We start from the raw sequence: 24,242 nt of genomic DNA on the forward strand, positions 1-24,242 counted from the left end.
TAGGACTCAGATATTACAACTATAAGTTGGTCCTACCTGCTTACATTCATATCAGAATAATGGTGTCATGATTGTTTATACAACCTTAATGAAGAAAAGAACGGAGTCAGAATGAATCATTTCAGTGTTACCTGGTGTCTCGTAAATCCGCCAGTGTGTCACTCAAATTTCGAGTGCAAAATCTCACATTTAAAGAGGAGAAAGCGTCTTCCTTGTTTTTGAATCCATTATTCAGCAGCCTAACTCTCCCCTGGGCAACGCAGAGTGAGTTCTGAGACCTTTAAATGAATCAAAAAAAGCTGGGCCAGTGTGTCTCATGCCTGCCTTTTTCTTGGAATAATTTTTAAGACTCACCCACACACCCAAATCCACACTGTGCCCATTCCTTTCAATGATGTATGGACCAGCAGGACTGGCAGCAAGGCTTCAGTAATTGCATTGTATTTTTCATATGATGCATCCGTAATGAAACCGTTCTGCATACGTGTGCTTATGCGTGTGTGTATTTGTGACAGTGGGGGTGAGTGAAAGTGTGTGTGGGCTGCAGGGAGATTGCGAAGGTGCTATAGATAGCCTAAATCCAATCCAAATTCCTGCTGGAGGAGATACTGATGAAAACTGAAATGAGCTGCAACAATATCTGTGCTGCTCCTGGAAGACATTAAACTAGATGCTGGATGTTTTAACGCATGGCTCTTCCCTTCCTGCAGAGCCCTAAACCCGGCTGCTTTGGGGGCTGATGTTTACAGGCTGCTTTACCACCTTCTCCCCGGGGTAGAATGTGTATATAAACCACAAAGCGGCACGTTGTGTCTCTGGAGACACATGTTTCCACATCATAACATGCTGGCTTGATTAATGTGACTGCATAATAGATCAGTGTGTGGATATCTGCCTGATGAGCTGAATAATTTTGCGCACAAGTGACACAACAGTGCATGAAGAGAAACGTACATCTAGTGTAGCCGCTGCCGCCCACACAACAGATCAATGGTTTCAGGCTATTTACAGGCAATTTGTACATATTGCTCAGTCTGGTCACCCTAAATACACTTCAGTTCTATATCTTTTAAAAGGTGACAAATAGCTGGGTGGGACGTGATATAAAAAAAATAAAAAATAAATAAAGGGTGAGACTTAGAAACTGGCTCAGTGCCCGTATATTTAGCAATTAGGGAATGAAACACCTTGCAAGTGTAAAACAAGTTTGAGCTGAGTGCCGTGACCTCAGAGCGCGATGAAACGGCAATTAAAGCAAGACGAGGCGTTTAGCATTGTTCAGCAGCTATGCAGCACATTTAAATGAAATGCTACAGCCCCTGTCATCTCTCTGCTGCTCCAGCATTACTTATTTATTTATTTTTTTTTTTCTGGACACAATTTAGGCTGTCATTCAACATGTAAAGTTGCCTTTCTGATGTCAAACATTTCAGCTCTTTCACTGCACATTTAACAAAGCAGCAAAGTAGCAATTATGTTGAGAGCTACGAGGAGGCGTTTTTCATTTCCTGCGGCACATCATTCAGGTGATGTTTCAGGAAAAACACTGCATTTTACATACATAATTACATAGGGTTGGGAGGGCAGAGCATCTGTTTGAATAATGTAGCAAAGCAACTGTATGACATAATGAACTCCACCTTATTAGCAACAAGTAAGAACCGTAAATATTGGATGAATATTGGAAGTCATTACTGACAGAGATTAGATTGAGTTTAAAAGTCTATTAATGATATATTAGCATTATTTGTGTGTATTCTTGGGGCAAACAAGCATTTTTTGAATAAAGATCCTTAAAATGTGGATATTACATATGTACTTTGCAGTTAAAAAAACAACCTTGTCAGTGCTCTCTGGTGGACAATCTATGTATGGCACCTTTTGTAAATGATCTCAACCTTCGATCTTTCTGCACTGCAGTTTCTTGTCACTTAGCATAGCGGTTCTCAACCTGTGGGTCTCAACCAAAATTCTAACTACTTTGCCTTAAAACTGATTTTATTGAGTGTTTTTATGAGAATCAAAGTGTGTGTGCGCATGAACACAGATAAAGTGTTTCTCCAGCGGTGCAAGAAGAGAAAAAGTCTCGGAATGCATCAAAAATCCCCAGTGCATGGAGCACATTGGACAACACCAAGGTGCTAAACTAAATTTAAGTGAGCAAAAATGTCATAATAAACAAAGTATCGTTTATTTACATTTTTCTAATGGGCAATTGGATTGCCCTAAAGATGTTGGCATTGTACATTTCTGCAAACCACAGGTACATTTGTGCATCATAATGCAGTGGATATGTTTAACTTTATGCGCTGTGACTGACATCTGGTTAGCTTTAGGCACAAGCTACTTGGTTATGGTTAGAAAAAGATCATTATTTAAGCTTAAAATACCTGCTCATGGTGGCATAATCCCCATTGGAAATGCAGGGATGTCTCAGGAAAGAACAGTCACTTTTTGTGGCACTATCCCCGATGGATAGTGACTTTGCGATGTCTCGCTGGAAAACAACCAGTTCTGTTGTTTGTTGGTCTGGAACAGTGGTCTGCAGCTTGACATGTGTCTCGCCTAGGTGACACGCCATCCACTAAGTCAGCTCATTGGGGCTAATGAACCTGATCATTCCGGGTGGTCCCAACTGGAAAAGTTTAGAACCACTGACTAAAAGCCATTTCTCACCAGTGGGATGGTAAATGCAGCGTGGGAATACGGCAAAATCTGCATGCAAATTTTCTGCATGACGACAATGCACACCAGGTTCGGTGTGAACTCACCACGCTGCTGTGTTCTCTGTTTCCCATGTTATGTGATTGAGGCCCAGTTAGGGGTGGGCGATATATATCGTTAACGATAATATCATTGTCATTGTTGTTTTAACGATGTGCAAATTTACGTTATCGAGTATGCAAATGACTTCACAAAAACAGCTGAAAACATGTTGAAAGGTTGAACCCCCACACATTCACTGAACATAACTTGCGTGCAGCAGCACGCCGCAGTACGCCTAGGTGGTCACGTGATCTATCACTGGCACCTTCCTGGCAGGTTAGCCTGCTGCTAAACAAACATTAGCGAGACAACATGGCAACACCGCCCACGGATGCTCCAGCAGCTTCAGAAGACATGGGTCAACTGTAGTGATAGGTCCCAGCCTGTCAGGCTAAAGTTCGCAGTACCGGAAGACCATCTACGGAGCTACCTAGCCTAGCCACAGTTAGTTAAACGAAGCGGCAACATGGCACAGTTTCAAGTCTCCCCACCGGAAAAGTTCACCTTCAAGGCTGAAGACTGGCCTAAATGGATTAAACGCTTCGACAGATTCCGCATTGCTTCTGGATTGGAGACACAAGCAGAAGGAAATCGCATGAATGTGATCTTTGAGAGAGTAAAGTTTTATCAGCGGCATCAAGAAACGGGCGAGACGGCCGACAGTTTCATTACGGCGCTGCACTGCCTGCCTGGCGGAGCACTGCGGTTACGGGGCTCTACATGATGAGATGGTGAGGAACAGGCTTGTGGTGAGTCTGCGGGACAAACGCCTATCTGAACAATTGACGCTCCAAAAGGCCGTCACCAGAGTCAAACAGAGAGAGCAGGTAAAAAAGCAGCAAGAAATGTTAAGAACATTTTTCCGTTAATATCATCCATGAGAAACAACTAATGAGCTTTAACTCAGGCTGTTCACCCTTAGATGCATAAGTGGGTCAAAAATGACCCGGTGAGGTTGTTTTCTTGTGATATCTTCGTAATGAAAAGTTGTTATCATTTCATATTCCAGCTATTCCTCCAAAAAACTTGTTATTGATATCATGCCATTGAAATTTTTCACTTACCTTTTATACAAAACCCAAAACCAGTGAAGTTGGCACGTTGTGTAAACCGTAAATAAAAACAGAATACAATGATTTGCAAATCCTTTTCAACCTATATTCAATTGAATACACTGCAAAGACAAGTTACTTAATGTTCGAACAGGTAAACTTTGTAATTTTTTGCAAATATTAGCTCATTTGGAATTTGATGCCTGCAACATGTTTCAAAAAAGCTGGCACAAGTGGCAAAAAAGACTGAGAAAGTTGAGGAATGCTCATCAAACACTTATTTGGAACATCCCACAGGTGAACGGGCTAATTGGGAACAGGTGGGTGCCATGATTGGGTATAAAAGCAGCTTCCCTGAAATGCTCAGTCATTCACAAACAAGGATGGGGCGAGGGTCACCACTTAGTGAACAAATGCGTGATCTGATTGTCGAACAGTTTAAGAACAACATTCCTCAACGAGCTATTGCAAGAAATTTAGGGATTTCATCATCTACGGTCCGTAATATCGTCAAAAGGTTCAGAGAATCTGGAGAAATCACTGCACGTAAGCGACAAGGCCGAAAACCAACATTGAATGCCCGTGACCTTCGATCCCTCAGGCGGTACTGCATCAAAAACCGACATCAGTGTGTAAAGGACATCACCACATGGGCTCAGGAACACTTCAGAAAACCACTGTCAGTAACTACAGTTCGTCGCTACATCTGCAAGTGCAAGTTAAAACTCTACAATGCAAAGCGAAAGCCATTCATCAACAGCACCCAGAAACGCCGCCGGCTTCGCTGGCCCCGAGCTCATCTAAGATGGACTGATGCAAAGTGGAAAAGTGTTCTGTGGTCTGACGAGTCCACATTTCAAATTGTTTTTGGAAACTGTGGACGTCGTGTCCTCCAGACCAAAGAGGAAAAGAACCATCCGGACTGTTATAGGCGCAAAGTTCAAAAGCCAGCATCTGAGATGGTATGGGGGTGTATTAGTGCCCAAGGCATGGGCAACTTACACATATGTGAAGGCACCATTAATGCTGAAAGGTACATACAGGTTTTGGAGCAACATATGTTGCCATCCAAGCAACGTCTTTTTCATGGACGCCCCTGCTTATTTCAGCAAGACAATGCCAAGCCACATTCTGCACGTGTTACAACAGCATGGCTCCATAGTAAAAGAGTGCGGGTACTAGACTGGCCTGCCTGTAGTCCAGACCTGTCTCCCATTGAAAATGTGTGGCGCATTATGAAGCGTAAAATACGACAACGGAGACCCCGGACTGTTGAACAACTTAAGCTGTACATCAAGCAAGAATGGGAAAGAGTTCCACCTGAAAAGCTTCAAAAATTGGTCTCCTCAGTTCCCAAACGTTTACTGAGTGTCGTTAAAAGGAAAGGCGATGTAACACAGTGGTAAAAAGGCCCCTGTGCCAACTTTTTTGCAATGTGTTGCTGCCTTTAAATTCTAAGTTAATGATTATTTGCAAAAAAAAAATAAAATAAAGTTTCTCAGTTTGAACATTAAACATCTTGTCTTTGCAGTGTATTCAATTGAATATAAGTTGAAAAGGATTTGCAAATCATTGTATTCTGTTTTTATCTACGATTTACATAACGTGCCAACTTCACTGGTTTTGGGTTTTGTACATTTTACAAAATTATAGTTTTTGTATTACTACCCCAAGCTTCCATAAGTGGGTCAAAAATGACCCGCATTCATTTCCTATGGAATTTCATGGTAACCTTTGAATCTTATCATCTGTGACTGTCTGGAATTTATATTTTGTGGACCACACAGACAATGGCCTCTAGTTTCGCAGTATACTCCCTATCTGGTGTGTGTGTGTGTGTGTGTGTGTGTGTGTGTGTGATTGAATATTGTGTGAAAGAGTATGTGTTTCTTATCATCTATCATCAAATTTGCCTATTTTATAGTTTGCAAAAATAGCTAGCTAACATTAGCTAGATAAATATATGTACTTTACTGTATGTATTGCGCGCACGTGTGTGTGTGTGTGTGTGTGTGTGTGTGTGTGTGTGTGCGCGTGCGTGCGTGTGTGCATTTATTTATATAGCTACATATTGATCAATAGGTTTGCTTGTCATTCAAAACATTCTCTTCGTTTTATGTTTCCTCATCCAAAGTGTTATGGCTGCGAGGTATACAGCTGAAATGGTTGTAAGGATGCTGAATGAAGAGGCAGTTATGGGATTGGACTCAGAATCTGAAATATCAGACGATGAGGACCCAGACTATTGTCCAGGTGTAGGTGTCGGTCGTCCACCTGGAAATCCAACTGAACAGGATCGTTCAGTTACACATACACACACACACACACACGCATATACTCTCTTTCACACACACACACACACACACACACACACACACACCACACGCACAAAATGGATGTTGACATTGTTCTATTGCTGTTGTGTAATTTTCGTTTCCAATTTTCAAAATGTTTTAAAAATGTTAAAAATGTAAAAAAAAAAAAAAAAAACCTGAAAAATAAAAATATTTCAACCATGAAATCATTCTTATGTGGACCAAAATATAATAAAAATGATTTTTCTTAACCAAAATGACAAAAGTGACATAAAAACACGGGCCATTTTTGACCCACTTATGGAAGAGTGTAGGGTCCACTCACTCGTGCATCTAAGGGTTAAAAACACATATTTAAAAGAATATCGTCTAATTATCATTCTTCAAAATCCTCCAAAATATTGAGATATTATTTTTTGTCCATATCGCACACCCCTAGGCCCAATTAGTATCCACTCAACAGAACAGAAGTCTTTTCAGATAGAGAATGTCGAAGGGGCAAGCATTAACTACAGAATACATGAAAAAATCAAACTGCAAATTTGATGCTTAGCCCAGCTTCTGTGGCTAGCTAAGGCAAGAAACATGAAAAGTCTAACAAAAACCGGAGTTCACGAAACTTACTTAGAAGACAAAACAAAGTCTGTTCACAATGGTTCCTTACTGAACCACTGTAGGGATTATTACCAAGATGTCAGACTATTTTTTCACTTTAAGATTAAGTGAGTTCTGAATGTTTTTGGACTTGGAGTCCAGCACGCAAATCAAGACCAGTGTCACAAGCTTGTGCTGTGACTGTTTTTATTCTGATAGGAGATTTTGTCAACTGATTTCGTTGGTAATAAATGTGGATGACAGAATATAAGTTAGATTTTTTTTATGTAAGCCTTAAGCATAGCTGCGTGCTAGCCAACACAGCATGGACCATTACTAATTTAGTATGTGGCATGGTCATTTTGAATTCGTCATTTGGCTAAACTGATTAAAAGCTGATCATCTAAACCTGTGTTTCTTTCCTTATTGAAATTGTTTACTATCTGTTTTTGTCTTTATCTTTAAAAGAATTCATTCATTTTTGTTTTCTAGATTCTCATGCAAACCCTCTTTAGATCTCGAGTAACTTGACCTAGTCCTAGAACTGATATGGACTCAACTGAAGAGTGCACAAAGATTCTCTTGAATATAAGTGAGCTATCAAATATACACTGCCTCAAAAAAAAAAAAAAAAAAAAAATCACAAACTGCCTCAGTCATATCTTTTCTTTTTTTTCAAGTAACATGAGCAAGAAAATCAGTAACTCTGATTTCCTTCAGCCTGGCAGGTACTGACAGTTGACCTTTTCCATTAACAGTGGCGTATAAGCCCAGGGCCTGTGCCCTTCACTTGCCTCCTATTGAGCATGAGCAGAGCATGTTGTACACGTTACCCCTGAGTAACCCTCTAAACCATAGGTGAGGCCCCATCACTCATACTGAGCAAAGTCAAGGCCTACAGTTCTCCTGGGAGCTGACAGCAGAACAAAAAGCTGATGCTTCACTGTTCTTTTGCTAAAAGGCTTCGCTCATCAGGAGGATGCCAACACAGAACATACACAGAACCCCTCCACCACTCAGTTGTTCTATCCCATTGCTGAGGCATTGGACATTGCTGTTTCTCTCTCTCTCTCTCTCTCTATTTCTATGTCTCTCTTTTTTTACATTCATCAAACAGATACCAGTAGATTCTCAGTGTCTGCATATCAAACGATTCCACTTTGGGTCCTGAACCCGGGGTTACAAGCAGTTTTAGATCATCACTGTGCCTCCATTTGTAGGCAGTTACAGTTGAGCAGTGTTGCATGTGATCCTATTAGCAATTGCCCCAAAATGGTGCCTTAGGCCTGAGTGCTAAGTGGATTTTGGGAAATCACAGTCCCACACAAGCTTTACTTTAGTAAATAATGACAGTGCCAAGTGTCTTTTCATTAGACTGATCACTGATCTAATCACTTCCCATTTAGGTAGAGGATGTCATTCAGTCAATGGGACCAGCCAGATAACTGTGAAAAATACAAACTAAGTCTATTAAACCCAGACATTTGGAGTAAGGATACAAACTTAATTTGTGTATTTACACTTAAGGATGTCTGGCAGTCCTTTGTTCACTGTGCAATTAAGCTCCAGGAACTAAAAAGTTAGGAACTACCAAGAAACCTCCAGTTGTATTTGTGTTCCCACTGCATTTCAGGAACTGTAGAGATGGTGCAAATTAGATGGGCAACATACTAAAACATGATTTAAATTGTATTTTTTTTGGGTGATAAAACAACAGCAAAGAACCATTGTTATTCTTTTAGAAGTGGAACAATAGCAATACCAGAACATGATGATGGCACTGTGGAGATGAAAAAATGACCAGTTGGCTCACCAGATAGGAATGGAGAACTGTCGCTCTTTTTAAAGTCAGAGTGTTGGTGTTCTTGCTGACTCCAAGATAAGAGGAAAGATGGTTTTAGACACAAAACAAAGTTTTTCAGGATATGCTGTTCGGCCACAAGGAATAAGAGAACAGGCAACAACTCTGTGTGAGACACCTCAGACAGAAAATCGAGTTGCTCTTATTTTCTTCCAAACTCTCTCCTTTCTGCTTTTTTCTTTGCTCTGTTTATTGATGGAGTCATACAACTAAGGATATCTGGGAATGTTCACTTAAGTTCAAACATCTTTAATCCTAGTGGTCAACTAAAATTCAACAAAAATTGGAATTGAAGGTTTGGTGTAGAGCCCTGCGCGGGACTGTTTTCTTCATCCCGCTCCTGCCCGCTACCGCTGAATTTCTGACCATTACTGTCCGCAACCGCAACGTGTGTGTTACACTCCCGCCTGCTCCCGCAATGTATATGTCCACTCTCGCCCGCTCCCGCAATGTATATGTCCACTCCCACCCGCACCCGCAAAACTCTGAGAATTTATGCCTGCACAATAATAGAGATGCATTGATTTTGTGTCTTCTCCCGTCCCGCAGGAGAAAACACGTCATTTTATAGACTATAAAGAGATCCATGGGGTTGTTTGTTTCGTTTCCCTGGCCTGCATGTCTTTTGACGCACTGGTCAGGAATAGCGCTCCTATTTCATTGTTTTCATTTAGTTTTTAATGAAATAAAGGCTGTTTCATATTCTGTTCTCCTCCTCTGTATTTTATTTATTTTTCTACCTTTATATAATCACGCAGTAATTGAGGTTAAGGTCTCTTTTCTAAGAGAGACCTGAATAAGAAACATTAATGAGAACATAATCAGCAGATAGACAACACTACACAATAAATTTAAATATAACTTTGTTTTATCAAAAACTTTGCACCATCACAAGGCACATAAAAATAGACTGCTTTGCAAAAAATACAATATGATAAACGACATGAAAAACAGCAGTTTTAAAATTATTAGCCAGATGTCGCAGGTTTTCTGTTTGAAAAAAAAAAAAAAAAAAAAAGAATAAAAACATTCAAATTTAGGTAGCCTATGCTCAATAACGCCGGCATCATCACGCCTCTTTATATAATTAAATAAATAACACTAATAAATAACATAAAATAAACAAAGTTAACAAATGAATTTAACAAATGAATCACTTGGCCATAATATTGCTGTGGAGGAAGAGAATGTTGCTGACTGACTGCGGTCCCAATCCCGTGCATCTGTCTTCCAAGATGCGCCCACAGACACTAAAGGCCCGCTCTGAAGGCGCACTGGATGCGGGGATACTGAAGATGAAACGCGCCAGCTTTGAGAGCGCTGGGAAGTAGAGGGCTCAGCGCGCCTTCAGACCTTGTTTGAGCTTCTTTTCCACATCATTTGTTGACTCCATCCTGTCGCTATAGGCTATATCCCGATGCTGCAGTGTTTTTTTTAGCTGCCCATTCCCGCCCGCAGCAAAGTTCAAACCGCCTGCTCCTACAAGATTTGCGTTGGGTCCCGCAGGACCCAATCCCAATGCAGCCCTCTAGTTTGGTGGCATGGCTATTCCCAAAGCTAGTTGGCAAACTTTTTGTTTGATTTGTGTCATTTTAGTTGCCAAACTATTGTCAAAGCTAACTAGTATCATGCTAGCTACCTGTGAACATGGTAGTGCCAATCAGCCACAATAGCCCAACCAATTAGCCAGGTCACTAACTGACGTTTGGTGAGTAAGCTAGCTCATTCGCTTACCATGCTATTGAAAATCTAGCGGTAAGCCTGTCATGATAACACATTTTGCTGGGCGATTAATTGCGTCAGAAATCATTGTGATAAGCGATAATATTTCATAATATTGTGGTTTTAAGACCATTTTTATTATTGTTGTAATTTTGTTGTTTTTAGACCATTTTTTAAACTATATATAGTACACCCTTTTAAAAAGAAATAAACATTTATTTCACGGGAATATTTAGGAATGCAAAAAAAGAAAATTTAAATATCCGAAATAAACAAATAAAGACCGTATAAATACAAAAAAACAGACTGTCAGTCTCTCACTCTCAGGTGTGCAGTTAAGTTGGTCGTATTCGCTCTTTTTGTTGAGATGGTTTTAGAACAAACCCGGCATGCACTCAGTGTACTCAGAACACTGCAGACACCTACTTTCATGCACTCTGGTTATGTTCACCCGTCCAGCACTTCTGGTCAACAGTCACTCAAAAACTCTCCTCCATTTTGGACTGCAGGATCCCATTATCTCCCAACCTGTGCTTAATTGGTGACCTGATGACAATTGACCTCCCAAACAGCCACTGCAACTCTCTTCTTGTAGCTCTCGCCATCGCCAAGAAAACAATCCTAGTCAATTGGAAAGATAAACAGACCCTCAACATCAACCATTGGCTGAATCTCCTTGTAGAACATATTTCGCTGGAGAAAATATCTGCTGGCCACAGAAACCAATTATCATACTTTACAGAAAAATGGTCACCATTTATTCACTCACTAAACGTGTCTGTATAGTGCCACTAAGCATATGCCACCTGTACATATAAATATTACAACTCAAGAAAGTCTGTTGTGTAATATGTAACGTGTTTCTGTTAATGATGTAACCCCTAATCCCTCTATCTCTCTCACCACAATATACCACAGCGGTTCATCAGAACTCAAGGTCTTAAGCATGTGTTAGGTGCACCTTCTTCCCCTTGAATCCGGGCCTGCTCCCTGGCTCTGTGGGGGATCGCGGGGCCGGGCATTTTCCCCTGGTGGTGGTGCGTCTGGACTGCTCGCCCTGTGTGCCGGTGGGGGGGGGGGGGGCGGGGTCTCCTCGTGCTCCCTGGGCCTGGGGCGGCGTGGCCGGTCCCCCCTGGGGGGCTGTTTCCGCCCCTGGTGGTGCGGGGTGGGTGGGCTCCCCCCCCCTTCGCTCCGCTCCTGCCCTTCCTCCTCCCTCCCCCCTCTTCCCCGTCCCTCCCTGCTCCTCTCTCCCGGCCTCGGGCGGGCCCGGGGTCCTCCCCCGGGTTGGGGGGCCTGGTGTGGGGGCTGGGTGCTGCCCGCGGGGGTTGTTCTGGTGCTGCGCAGTGTGGGCCTGCCCGTTGCTGTGCGGCCGGCAGTAGGGGGCGGGTCAGATGGGCTGGGGGTCCGGCTTTGGGTCTGTGGTGGTCCGGGAGGGTACTGGCGGGGTTGCACGTTGGCCTGTGCTCCTGCGCGTCGGGGTTCGGGGGGGCTGGGTGGGGCCCGTCGTCTGTGCACCCTGGTGGCGCGCCTCATCTTTCTGCTGGGGGTCGATTTGCTGCGGGCGGTGTGGCCCAGGTCGGGACCATTGCGGGGGCCTTGGGGCCCGCCTGGCCCGCTGTCCATGGGCGCTGGGGGCCTCGCGGCGCCGGGGTCTGGTTGGCGCTACCTTCCAGCCCCTCCCATCCATCCCTCCAGCCCTCGGGCCGGGCCTACACTGGCCTGGCCTCCTAAACCACATTTAGTTCACTCACCACACATTCCACAGTTTTAATGCACCACATACATTCACTCTTCGAGGTGCAGACCACTGATGGACTGGGGGGCTTCATGATGGGGCAGGCTATGGGACAGTGGTGTCCGGTAGCCCTCCATGCTGCCCCCCGGCCCATCCTTATCTGTTCTCCAATTTTAAAGCACCACATACACCTACATCTTGTGGGACAGATGGGAACAGGTTCCAGGTGCCTATGGCTGCACGGGCTGCAGGACAGCAGTGTGCTGTAGCCATCAGCCTTGCCCCCAACTGTCTCCTATGTCCCTCAATTTTAATGCACCACATCACACTTATGGGCACTCACATTCACATTCACGGTGTAGGGTTAATGTTTCTCCGTCAGGGATCGGAGAATCATAGTAAGAGGGGGGGTGGTGGGTTTACACACACTGTAGATACGCATGGCGTGGCTAGTGGGGCCCGGCCCTCCTGGGCTGAGGGTTGGAGCTAGGGAGCCCATTTACATCATGGTGGTGTGGCTGGGTTCCCGGTGTCTGGGGGGTCCCGTGGCCCTGTGGCGGGTGGGCTGGGTGGCGCCCTGGGGGCTCTGTGGGTTCCTGCCTCCTGACCGGCTGTGGTTTATGGGCCCTCTGCCAGAGGGTCCCGATGGGGGATTGACTGCTCGTGGCGGGCTGCTCTCTCCTGTGTGTTGGTGGGGGCCCGTCCTGGGGGGTTCGGGCGGGTGGCCCTTCGCGGTCCCCTGGTTCCCGATGCGCCGGGGACATATGCCTTGCAGCATCGCCTCCTTGCCTCCCGCGTCCGCCCGGGCCTGGGTGGGCTCTCACTACTGTCCGGTCCGGCGTCTGCTGGTGGCTGGCGCCTGGTGCGGGCCTGTCCGGTGCGGTGCTGGTTCTCTCCCTGGGGGTGGTGCCGGGCCCCCGCGCCTGGCTCCTTGGGTCGGGGGCGGTCCCTGGGTGCGTCCGCGGGTGGGGGCGGGCGGGTGTTTGGGTGCGGGTGGTGGTTGGGGGGGTGGGGACGGTCCGCGTCGGGCGGTGGGTGGGCGGGCCCTCCTGCCCCGCCTGTCTGGGGTGTGTCTCTGGCTCTCTGGGGGTGCCGGCCATTGCCGCCCTGGGTCCTTGGACCTGCGTGGTGACCTGCGGCCTCTGCGGCTCCCTGGTCTTGGGGTCTGGGCGCTCCTGCGGTCTTGGGGTGTCATACCGCCCCCCTTCCCCCGCAGGGCTGGCCCTGGACCCTGGTGATGGTTTTCATAAACACATTGGGAGGGTTCAAATACACACACGCATGTTCGATACTTCAGCTCCGTGATGCATCACAAAGAACCGATGGGATCACTCCAAAGGGGCCCACTTGCTTCTCAAACCTACCACACCGCACTGGCAACTCTTCTCTACAATCGGGCTTTCCCCCTCCACCAAGACTCTCACATTTTTGGTGTTCAGTATAGACTTCTCTTTTGTTTTTGTTTTTCACTACAGTATAGTAGACATGTATATGTTTATTTTTGATAATCTGCATGGAGCACAACCACCTCAAGGCCACAATACATCAGCTACACTGCCTGTTTCTCCCCTGTTTTTTTTTTCGTTTGTTTGTTTATTTGTTTGTTTGTTTTTCCTCCTTCTTCTCCGCATGCACTGTCACTATATAACTCAGGACTTAAGCACCTGCCCCCTCCCCCTTGCTTGTTTCCTTACTTTCCCCTTGACACACTTTGGTGTATCACGGCCCTCTCTGACTCCTATTAGGAAGTTTTTCCAATAAAGGCTGTTAGGCTAGTCTCCAGGGAGGGTGGGTGACGGTCACAACCACGCATTATAGGTATAAAATACTTGACTGCAAGCTTACACCCTTTAGTGGCGCTAAGCCATGAAGACCAATGCAGACAAGTAGAAAAAAAGAAAAAAAAAAAAAAAAAAAAGGACTGAGATGGCGGAGAGAGAAAAAAAAAAAAAAAGAACAAACCCGGCACACCGGCTCATCCAAATTACTGGGCTCTCCTCTGTCATTTGGTTTAAATACAAAACACTCCCACACAGGGGCCGTGGCATTTGGTTAGGAACAAGTTCCCTGTCTTTCTCTTACGCTCTCTTTTTTCTCCTCCTCGTCTCCCCCTCACGAAGATCACGCTGTGTGTGTGTGTGTGTGTGTGTGTGTGTGTGTGTGTGTGTGTGTGTAGCCCATAGCCCTGCCTCCCCCACAGAGACAAAGACACTCGCTGACAAGAGCTTTCCCTCCCTTCATTACGCTAATGAACCAACTCACCTGGCTGCCAGACGATGCACGGCAGTGAACGCTCTTGTCGTCCAGTCTCTTTAATGGAGAGAGATGAGGAAAACAAACACGCATGAATATGTCAATTAATTGTGGCCGGAAAAGTTACCGTCTCCCTTTAAATTCACCGTGCAATTAACTGACTTATTGCATATCGCGACAGGCCTAGACTAGCGGTCTTAAAAACTGGTTCGAACAAACGCTAAGAAACATAAAATGCAGCTGTTTCTCCGAATAATAATGGTGTACTAAGTAAGAACTTTTCATATATGTGAGTACTTTGAAAGGTATGAACAAATTTACGAGCTGACTGTAGGCCTGTAGCTGTAATTCAAAGAAGCTGTTATGCGTGCGCTTATATTAGGTGGAGCCATTATTGGAGAAGGTCTTTGGTTGGTTGCGTTGTTGCTAGAAAAGAAGAAACAAGTTGAAGACACTACAAAGTAAAACAAGCCCTTTTTTAGGCCTGCTCTGCTAAAGGGCCAGAACCTATTATGCAGAATTAGAGCCATGGATTTTTAACAACCACACATACACACCACCACCACCACCCGCCCAAAAAATACAGGTTATGGCAGTGCGCCAGTGTTTCACATGTGTCCTGATCAAATGTGTCAGAAAACCATCTGATGGTATGATGCACAGCAGGGAGGACCATTGCTTTTATTAGTTGCCTTTGGCCATTAACTGACATTTTTAGAGCAGCTCCTTTGAAGCGCCCCTGCTGGAAAACTTTGTGAGCTTTTGAAGTAATTTGGACAAAAATATGGCTCAAATAGCTGCAAATAAAACATGACTACATCATTAAAAATATGAGAGGATTGAGAATCCTCTAACTGCCTTAAGAGGCTAATCTTTGGGATAGCTCTCGTGGAGTAAAATTAAAGGAGAGGAGCAAAGGGAATTCTCCAATGAATTAAAAAGAGCTTGACTATAATGAAAACATGATTGAATCACTGCCTTCCTGTTTGCAGGAGAATGCCTCTGCCTCGACGGCTACATGAAGGACCCGGTCCACAAGCACCTCTGCATCCGCAGCGAGTGGGGGCCCAATCAGGGGTAAGTTATGATAATCACCTACTGATGGTTTATGATTGCTCATTACCAGGCAGAGGGAAATGGTGGAAAAACAATTTACAACAGGGAAATCCGCCTTCACATCACACAAGGCCATTCATTTGGTTGAACAGATAAATCAAAAAGAACGGTGATGCTGCCAATGTCAGTTAATATTCTGAATCAGACAAAACTGCTGGAGCACCTGAACATAAAATACAGAGTTATTATACAGTTAAATACAGTCACTGTATGATAGTGCATCTACTCATGGATGAGAGGCTTGTGCTTGTGATAGCGTAAGCTGTGAACATTAATGGCGTCCTTCTCAGCTGAGCTGTAACATTACCTAGCTCAGTAGTGCTAGATGAGCTAGCAGTAGATGCACTTTTCCTTCTGCGCAGTGACACAGTTGGTGGGTGTAGTTCAGCAGAAAGAAAATAGTTCCCACATGAAACTGCTCACAACAAGGTCTGTGGATTATCTTGAGTAATTGTGTAATGCTTTTCGGAAAGAGACATTGCTGTTGAGTTTTTCAAATGTATTTTTTGGCACTTTGAACACCACAAGCAGAGTGCCATCTGGTTCCATTATACAGGAGAGAATATAGACATCTCTACCACTGATATCTCCAACACTCTGCAACTTACACCAAAACAATCTAGATTGATAAATAGCACTACAGGTAAGAGGAAACATTGTTATTTTGGGGTGAACTGGCCCTTTAAAATTTGAAACACAAATGTCACTAGTAGCAGCTTTTCCATGAGATTTGATAGCAGAAATACATTTTTGACTCTTTGGAGAGATTTGGAGACCATCTAACATGCTTTTATTCCCCCACATCCTGACTACTGTAGCCCTTATATTTAACTTATGTGGGAGTCATCCATATGTGGCCTGCAGCTAACTCAAAATGCAGCAGCAAGACTCCTCACTGATACCAGGAAGAAAGACCAAATCTCCCCTTTGCAAATACAGACATATTTAATATTATTTTGTTTTTAAAGCATGGCATTGACTGGCACCAGAGTACATCTCTGGTCTCCTCAGTCCCTGTTCTACCCTCAGACTCCTCAGATCCTCAGATCAGATATTCCTCATCATGTTCCCAGTCAAAGTTCAGTGACTGAGCGTTTTTTCATCCCTGCTCCCAGACTGTGGAACAGTTTATGTTCACTGTCAGATATTACCCATCCACTGCCAATTTTAGATCTAAAGACCTACTGTTTTACAATTGTGCTTGAGTCCCTTTAATAATTAATATAACTAAAGCATTGTTTTAAATCTGTTCTGTTCTACTTTTATAATGAGGCAGACAGACTGCAAAGCACTTTGGCCAACACTTGTTTTTACAGTAAATGTCTTCCACAAATAACTTTTGACTTAATTTAAATTGACTTAAACATGTTAAGCTTAAGAAAGTAATTACTAAACCTACTTACCAAATCTTACTGCCTGGCTGACCACACTACATTATTGTGCTTTGTTTATCTATTTGTGAATAATGACAGGGGTAATCCGGCAATTTAATATTGAGTTGGGGGAACCACAAGAGACAGAATTTATTTGTTTATTTATTTTTAAGAGAAACATCAAAACTGAAGCAAGAGAGGCCGAGATATTCTAACTCCAAAGATCCTGAATCCTACAATAACCACATTGTAACAAACAATACTTTTTCCATTAGATTTAATTTCTTTCAAACACTGTAATGAGGGGTTTTTGTTATAAATTTGTAGTCTCCATGCCAAAGCCATCTTTATGTCTAAAACTGTGCCGCTAAACCAAAAATACTTCAAGCTGTGGACTTAAAAGACAGTTGTGTGAAATTTAGCGCTACCAATAAATCACGTCCTGGCCTATGGTGAGTCAGTAAGGTTGTGGGCACTTTATCATGCTTTTTGGTCCTCTCATCTCTTTGGGTGCAAGGTCACTTCTTCTATATTACAATAATGATTTCAAGTGATGACTTGATATCTTTTGGCATTGAAAAATGCTGTTTCAGACCCCCGTCCCAGGAAGTCATATAAACGCTTAATTGGGTTCACATCTGCTTGTTAAAAAGTCCTTGACATTTGGCTAACACCTCAGCCACAGTGCCAACCACTGGGTGACCACTCAGGGTGAATGTGTATGGGTGCTACTGATCCAGAAACTGCTCACACTCACGTCAAAAAGAGACAGTGTCGACAATTCCCTCTGTGACCTCATATACCATGGGATTACTGTGGGATTAGTTATTTACTTAGTTTATTAGTTGTCTTTCCCCCCTTTACTTCCAGTTTTGAAGAAAATCAGACCATACTCTGCAAAGACACACATTTAGCAAATGTCAGAGATTGTGTTATACTGTTAATTCCATTGTATCTATGCTTTTTAAAATGTTACTAGCGCATTAGTCCATACTCATCAATCTTCCAATTATAGCAATGGGATTTCTATGTGATTAATGTGATGAAGTACCTCGATTTGTCAGGTACTTAATTGCCAAAAACAAACATTTCCAGCTGGCTATGTTTTATATAAACTGATTTTCAATTAATCTTCCAGAGAATGTATATGCAAAATAAATGTATATGTACCTTGATATAAGCTTTTATCCAATAGACCATATTTTGTGAAAACATAAATAGTCAACCCTACAATATCATTGAAATAGTGATATCACGGTATTTAACCAGTATTTTGTAATATTTGATTTTCTCCATATTGCCCAGCCTTAGGAGTGAGGAACAAGTGAAGTAGTTAATCACTTTTGTATCTGGGGTTTAATAATCAGTAAAGCCCCTTTCCCACTGCACAAAAAAAAACAATGACGCTTGCTTACATCTGGCATTTCATTGTAATGGGAAAGGTTATAATCAGCATTCACATCTGGGTCAGATGACTTTGCGGTAGTCATGGGTATTGATCAGCTCCAGCTCTGATCGGCAGTGATGGAAATAAACCATCTGGGTGAACTTGCTAATTTTAGCCCCTTTACCGGTGAAATGCAATGAGATGCCACCACAAAATACTGTCTGTCTCCGTAGAAACAGTGCTTAAACACTGATCCAAATTTCAATCAGGCGAGACTCATTTCTTTTGTTTTTTTCTTAGTAAAAAGAATATTTATTAACATGTGCACGTAAGAATGACAACTATGGAAAGTTTTTGGCAATTAGACCCTATAGAGATGGTATGATTTAGGGAAGGTGATGAATCCATAGTCGAATAGGGAAGGTAGAGGAGGCAGTGGAAGTGGGATAGAGAGGATCGTAAATGGATGAGCTCAAAGAAAGTCTTCCTGATTGAACTTACTTTGAGCCCCATTAGTCACCCATTAGAGTTTGAAAGAGAGAGAGGCCACCATGCTGCTGTCTACTGATTACTAACCTCTTTTTTTGGCTTGTCCATGACATCAAACATGATACACCAGTCAAAAAAAAAAAAAAAGGGCATACTTGTCTTCTGCAGAGCTGTGTACTTTTTTCCAAGGGGGCTTGCTGGTGTTTAAAAAACCTGCATACATGCACTAATTTTGGTAGAAGACAGGTATAAGAGGCCGTTTTTTTTAACAGCTGTTAGTTTCAATTTAGAATTACAACTAATTTGTATGGTGTTAGGAGTCTCCCTACAGAGTACTACTATACAAATACACTAGGTTCCGACTGGTCTGAATCAAACATGACCCTTGCCAACCCATTACAGCTGGCCAATCAGAGCCAGCTATTCCTGCTCTGTAGGTTGAACTTCATTTGATTTTAAGATGGCACGCGTCATCTTTACATTACAGCTAGCGCAAAAAGGAACCTTTAAATGTTAAAGCAGGGAAAGAATGAATTGTGAGATGGCATATGACAGACAGAAACATAATTGAATGGAATACCACAAAATTAAATCAAAATGTTTAATTTTGCTGTTTCATTTTAAAATTAAATGATTGATAAATAATATCAATGGAAAATGAGTCAGTGTTGAATTACATCTTGTCAATTATCTTTTAAATTGGTTAAAGTCAATCACAATAAAGTATATAGCAGTATATATAGTATATTATCTCAATGGCTCATTTAGTTGTCAAATATTTGTTTTATGTTGTTGTTTTATGTTTATATGTACCATACTGTAATTGTGACGACAGGTTGTAAATAAACCCTATTAGAATTAAATTAAATTAGATTTATTCAAACACATCTTGCATTATCAGCAAAACTGATAAACTGAACAGCAGTTTGAGTTGTTTATTACCACCTTAACACATTAAGTCATGAAGTGAAGATAAGTGGTACAGATAAATTATGGTAGGAGAACTAAATTCTTGTCTACGACATCACCAGCAGGCAGAGTATGCCATTTTCTCTTTATTTCCACTGTGTGTCATGCCAGCCTCAGTGCATGTTCACAATGTGGATTTTATTTGGTCTACATATTTTGAGACATCTGAATCTTCCTGTTAGCCCACCCAACTGTGCACCTCTGAGTCTCATTTCCCTGGTGTTCTCCTTGTGTCCCCGTCACTGTGACAGAGTGGGCACCCTGGGGTGACTTAAATGTTTAATGACCACAGCCTGTGGCATGGAAGCGGCTCCCCTCTTCCTCGATGTTCTTTTTGCTTACAGTAGTGTAGGAGTTTGCTCAGAATGACATCGGGCCGCTGTCACTTCTCCTCCTTACACTCTCACTTTGCAGACTGTTTAGTCCCCGAGCTGCCACTCCCCATTAATCTCCATCATTCTCCCTCTCTCACTTCTGCCTCTTGGCATCAGTCTCGTCCCCTCGATGTTCCTCTCTCTCTCTCTCTCTCTCTCTCTCTCTCTCTCTCTCTCTCTCTCATTCTTCCTCTTTGTCTCTGTTTTTTCATGGTCTGCTCTCTCCATCACCGTCTGTCTCCCCCTCCCTTCTCTGTGTCTCTTTCTCCCATTCTGTCTCATCCTGTCATCCTCTCTTATCCCCTCCCCTGGTAAATAGATACGAGCCAAAGTCACATTGCATGTCAGCTGCCGCCGAACACATTTTTCAATCAGCATGTTTACACACAGCACACATCGTAATGCTGCTTGTGATTTGTGGGGCTCTGGGAGGCGGGAATGACTTGAAGTGAGACACTGAAACATGGCTTATGATTTTAAGGGGTTTAGATTAGGAGGATGGGTACACTGAAAAATTCAACGCTTCTCTCTCTTTGATTTTAACACACCGTTTTATTCTCCCCTCTTTTTTGTCTCTTCCTCTGATCTATTCTTTTTTCCACGCCAGTCCCTGGCCTTACACCATCTTCCAGCGCGGTTTTGATCTTGTGATGGGAGAGCAGCCCTCTGATCGCATTTTCAGGTAAGTGAAACTTCACAAAACTTTGTTTTCCCCGACTGCTTTTTCCATGGTGCTGCACAATGCACGGCACGCAAAAGATCGCACAGTCCAATAACTTGTTTTAATTCTGGTACACTAGCTTTGATTTCCTCTCTCTCTCTCATGATTAAGGGAGGATGTTGAGCTCTGGCTGCAGAGTGCCTTCTGTAGCTGCATCTGTCAGTTTTAAAAGTCTTATGTAATGGAGTGAAAGATTAGATTTCCAAATAAGAGAAGCAGAGGCACTTCATTTTCTCTCAGGTCAGATAATCATTGTGTTCTGATTAATGTTAGAGCAGCATGTTTGTTAAATTAAATGGAAAAGAGAGTTCAATTGGCAGACAGCACTAATTAAAGGGGCTGCAATAACTTTTGTGAAAGTGTGATCACATGAACCGTCATGTTGTCTTCCGCAGTTTGAGTGCATTTATAATATATTTCTTTTCTACGATGTCCCACCTGAGTTGAGCATTCTCCAAAGATGCTGTTGGCTATACCAGTTTTAGCCAGGTTAGCCATTGTTAGCAATACCAGTTAATAACAATGCATTATGCTGTATTTTGTGCATTAAAACACTGAGCAACACGTCCACAGATAGAAGTTGCACAGCCCTGTGCACAGGACTGTTTTATTGAGACACAAATTAGGCAGAACAGCTTTCACAACTGTTGATGCACATAGCAGCCATCTTGGATTTTGAAGGCGGGGTTGGTTGGGTTCCTCCGACTTTGCAAGTCAGAAATCCAACTTAAGGGGGTGTTCCATGGGTGTGCTATTAGATCCGGGTACTGGATCCCAAGGCCACACCTATTCGGTCCAATGAGAACTGCTTGCCTGGCATGTACACCCAAAAAGTTTGCTGCCATGAGGCCCACTAAATATGTACAGTAGTTTTTCTTACGCTTGCCCCCACCAACTAGTTCCTGCTTGGCTCGTAGACTTTAAATTCGAAAAAGTCATAACCTTGGTTGCAGTTTGAGGTGTCTCTTTTATAATGGTGGTCATTGTAGAAAATGTTCTTTGGGCCACAGGTTTTTTTTCACACCAATATCACAAGTGGCCGCTGGGAAAATTGGAAGCAAGGCTGAGTGGCTGTCTTGGGAGCCTGGGGCGCTCTAGTTGAAATTCCTAATTAGGAACCTTGGATTTCCAACTTTGCAGTGCAAATGAAATGCACCATGAAACCAGAGTGAATATTAACCTTTTGTAACGTGGCGAAAAAACACAACTCCAAATGAACTCCAGTTCTGCCTTGTGTTTACTGGATGAGTAATTAGGCAACTGATAGGTAACGAAAGTGTTCGCTAACACATTTCCCAGTTCAGCTTTTAAAAGTGACTACCAGAACATCATTCATGTTCTGCAGCTTCTTTGCCTGCCAACAAGCAGCCAAAATCAATAAATGCTGTATTAAGTAAATAACCACACTAACATTAAGTAATAAGTTGAGAATTTGTCTTAATGTTAAACATTCCCAGTAACTTTTTCCCCAGTGTTTCATGGCAGTAAATGTGCCTTTAATAGAGTATATGTAGTTAACAGGATTCCCCTTTCCTATGTTCACTGCCAGCCATTTTACACAACATACAACAGAAGACTTCTCTGTGACACAGGTTGCTAACAATGTTAATACCTGCTTATTTTTCACCAAATGATTTGTTTCCTGGATTGAGAAAGAGCAGATTTGACAGAGCATGTGCGACTGCCTTCATCACAAGTCCTTCCATGACAATACACCAACAAAAACAGAAAAAGACTGTTTTTGCTACTGCTTACAATAGAAAGGAAACCAGTAGAGAGTGTGTACCACTCTTGCAGCTGTTGGCATTGTCTTTACGTTAGGAACAGACAGAGGAGGCTGGCATCGCACTAATATCTCCAGGAAGTGCTTTGATACATCGCCCTCCCTGCTAGGATCTTTTCTGCAAGAAGCCTTTCACTTCTCACTCCGTCCAGCCGTGCAGTTTAAAATGTCTTTGTCCTCAGACTGCTCCCACCCAGCCATCCATCCTAATTTAAATCTTTCAGCCTCAAGCTTTGAACTTCGCCAAGCAACCCTGTCGTCTCCAGGCGCCGGCAAAAGACCTTGAATATCAGCGAGCGCTCGGAGAGCCACGCCGCCATCATCTTGTTTGCCAAAGCACATATTACCATTAAACACAGGAGCAAATGAGGCAATTAGAATCACAGTGGTATAGAGGATAAAGTAAAACAAAGCAAACTCGAGGATGCATGCAAAAATTCTCCCGTGTCGGAGGAGATAAATGCTGAGAGTCAGCATTCAAACACACAGCGTTTGCCGTTCACACAGTATTAACCGCGGGGTGTTCCTCTGAGGGCTGCAAACATGTTTTCCACTCAACAACTGTTTCCTCACGGGAACTCTTAGTGTTTTCCACCTCCAGTTTCTCTGTGGGTGAACCAAATAAGTCATATTGCGGAACACTAGTCCCTAGTTGTCCATTATAAAGTAGTGCTCGTTAAGTGGCTGCTAATTTGTCGTGTGGTCACCCATATACGTCATGATGCATCACAGGGAATTTCAGTACTCCGGCTGTACACAGTCCCATAAGAGACGGTGAAATAACACATGGGAGAGGTGGTAACAGCTTCCTGGAAAATAATATGGGAATATTACCATTTTAATAGATTTATTATAACTTGGTAGAGCCAGTAAATGGAAAGACAGCAGCACTTTGATCCACAGAAAACCTGACTTTGAAACAAAAGGAGTAATTGGGTGGATGTAATTAAGTGTTCCACTTCTACAATGGTTTAATCAGTCTGTTCTTAAATTGACTGGTAATGCATGCAGTTCTCACTATCTTCTGCCCTTTCCTTATGCTAAGTTAGCAATTTATTAAATGCAAATTAAACAATTGTGAATGAGGAAATGTGTTTAGTCTGCATAAAAATGGTTGTTAACCATTTGATCAACAAGTTCCCCTCTTTTGTGCTACAAGTATTCATGCATAATTCATCAGTGCTAATAATGCAATTCAGCGTGCACTGTTTAACTTAAAGTTGGAAGTATTACATTTCATCTGCAGAGTGTTTAAAAATTGATGATCTTCATTGACTCACAAATAAAGAATTGTTTTAAAGCTCCTCTTCCAGACATCTGTTGTTTACAGATTTATAGCTGTGTTTTGTCTCAGGGGAAACTCCTATTGGCCTTTTTTGTCAGGGTTTCTCATTTTGTATGCATTGCGTCCATTAGCACAGAGTGTCCTTCTGCTTCAAGAAAGAGTTATGCAAAAAGGATAACTTTGCTCAAAGGTAATATAAATACCCTCCGAGCAACTCGATGCCATTATTCTAAATCACTGATGCAGCGAAAACATTCATCTTTGAAAAGTAGACATTTTGTAGTGACATGGTTGTTTTTACACAACAGGAAGACTAGACCTTGATGGAATATTAACCCTAAAGGGGGGCTGCATCAATTTTACACATGAAGATCAGTTTGTTTGTCAGCAGTAAAGAATTTGTTAGCTCTCTTGAGGAAAAGCAAAGTCAGTCTGTTGGTCAGTCTG

The 24,242-nt window shown here is 42.8% G+C and overlaps 1 protein-coding gene across 5 annotated transcripts in view; it reads left to right on the forward strand.

The window, feature by feature from the left end:
- Positions 1-24,242, forward strand: part of astn1 (astrotactin 1) — a 591,813-nt gene that overhangs the window by 173,441 nt on the left and 394,130 nt on the right. For all 5 annotated transcript variants that reach the window (XM_033650224.2, XM_033650225.2, XM_033650227.2 and 2 more), the window contains 2 exons: positions 15,291-15,375; positions 20,614-20,688. In XM_033650224.2, the coding sequence (XP_033506115.2) occupies positions 15,291-15,375; positions 20,614-20,688 (160 nt within the window). The remainder of the gene's footprint in view (positions 1-15,290; positions 15,376-20,613; positions 20,689-24,242) is intronic.

The sequence above is a fragment of the Epinephelus lanceolatus genome, chromosome 12 (genome assembly GCF_041903045.1).
Source record: "Epinephelus lanceolatus isolate andai-2023 chromosome 12, ASM4190304v1, whole genome shotgun sequence".
NCBI lineage: Eukaryota > Metazoa > Chordata > Actinopteri > Perciformes > Serranidae > Epinephelus > Epinephelus lanceolatus.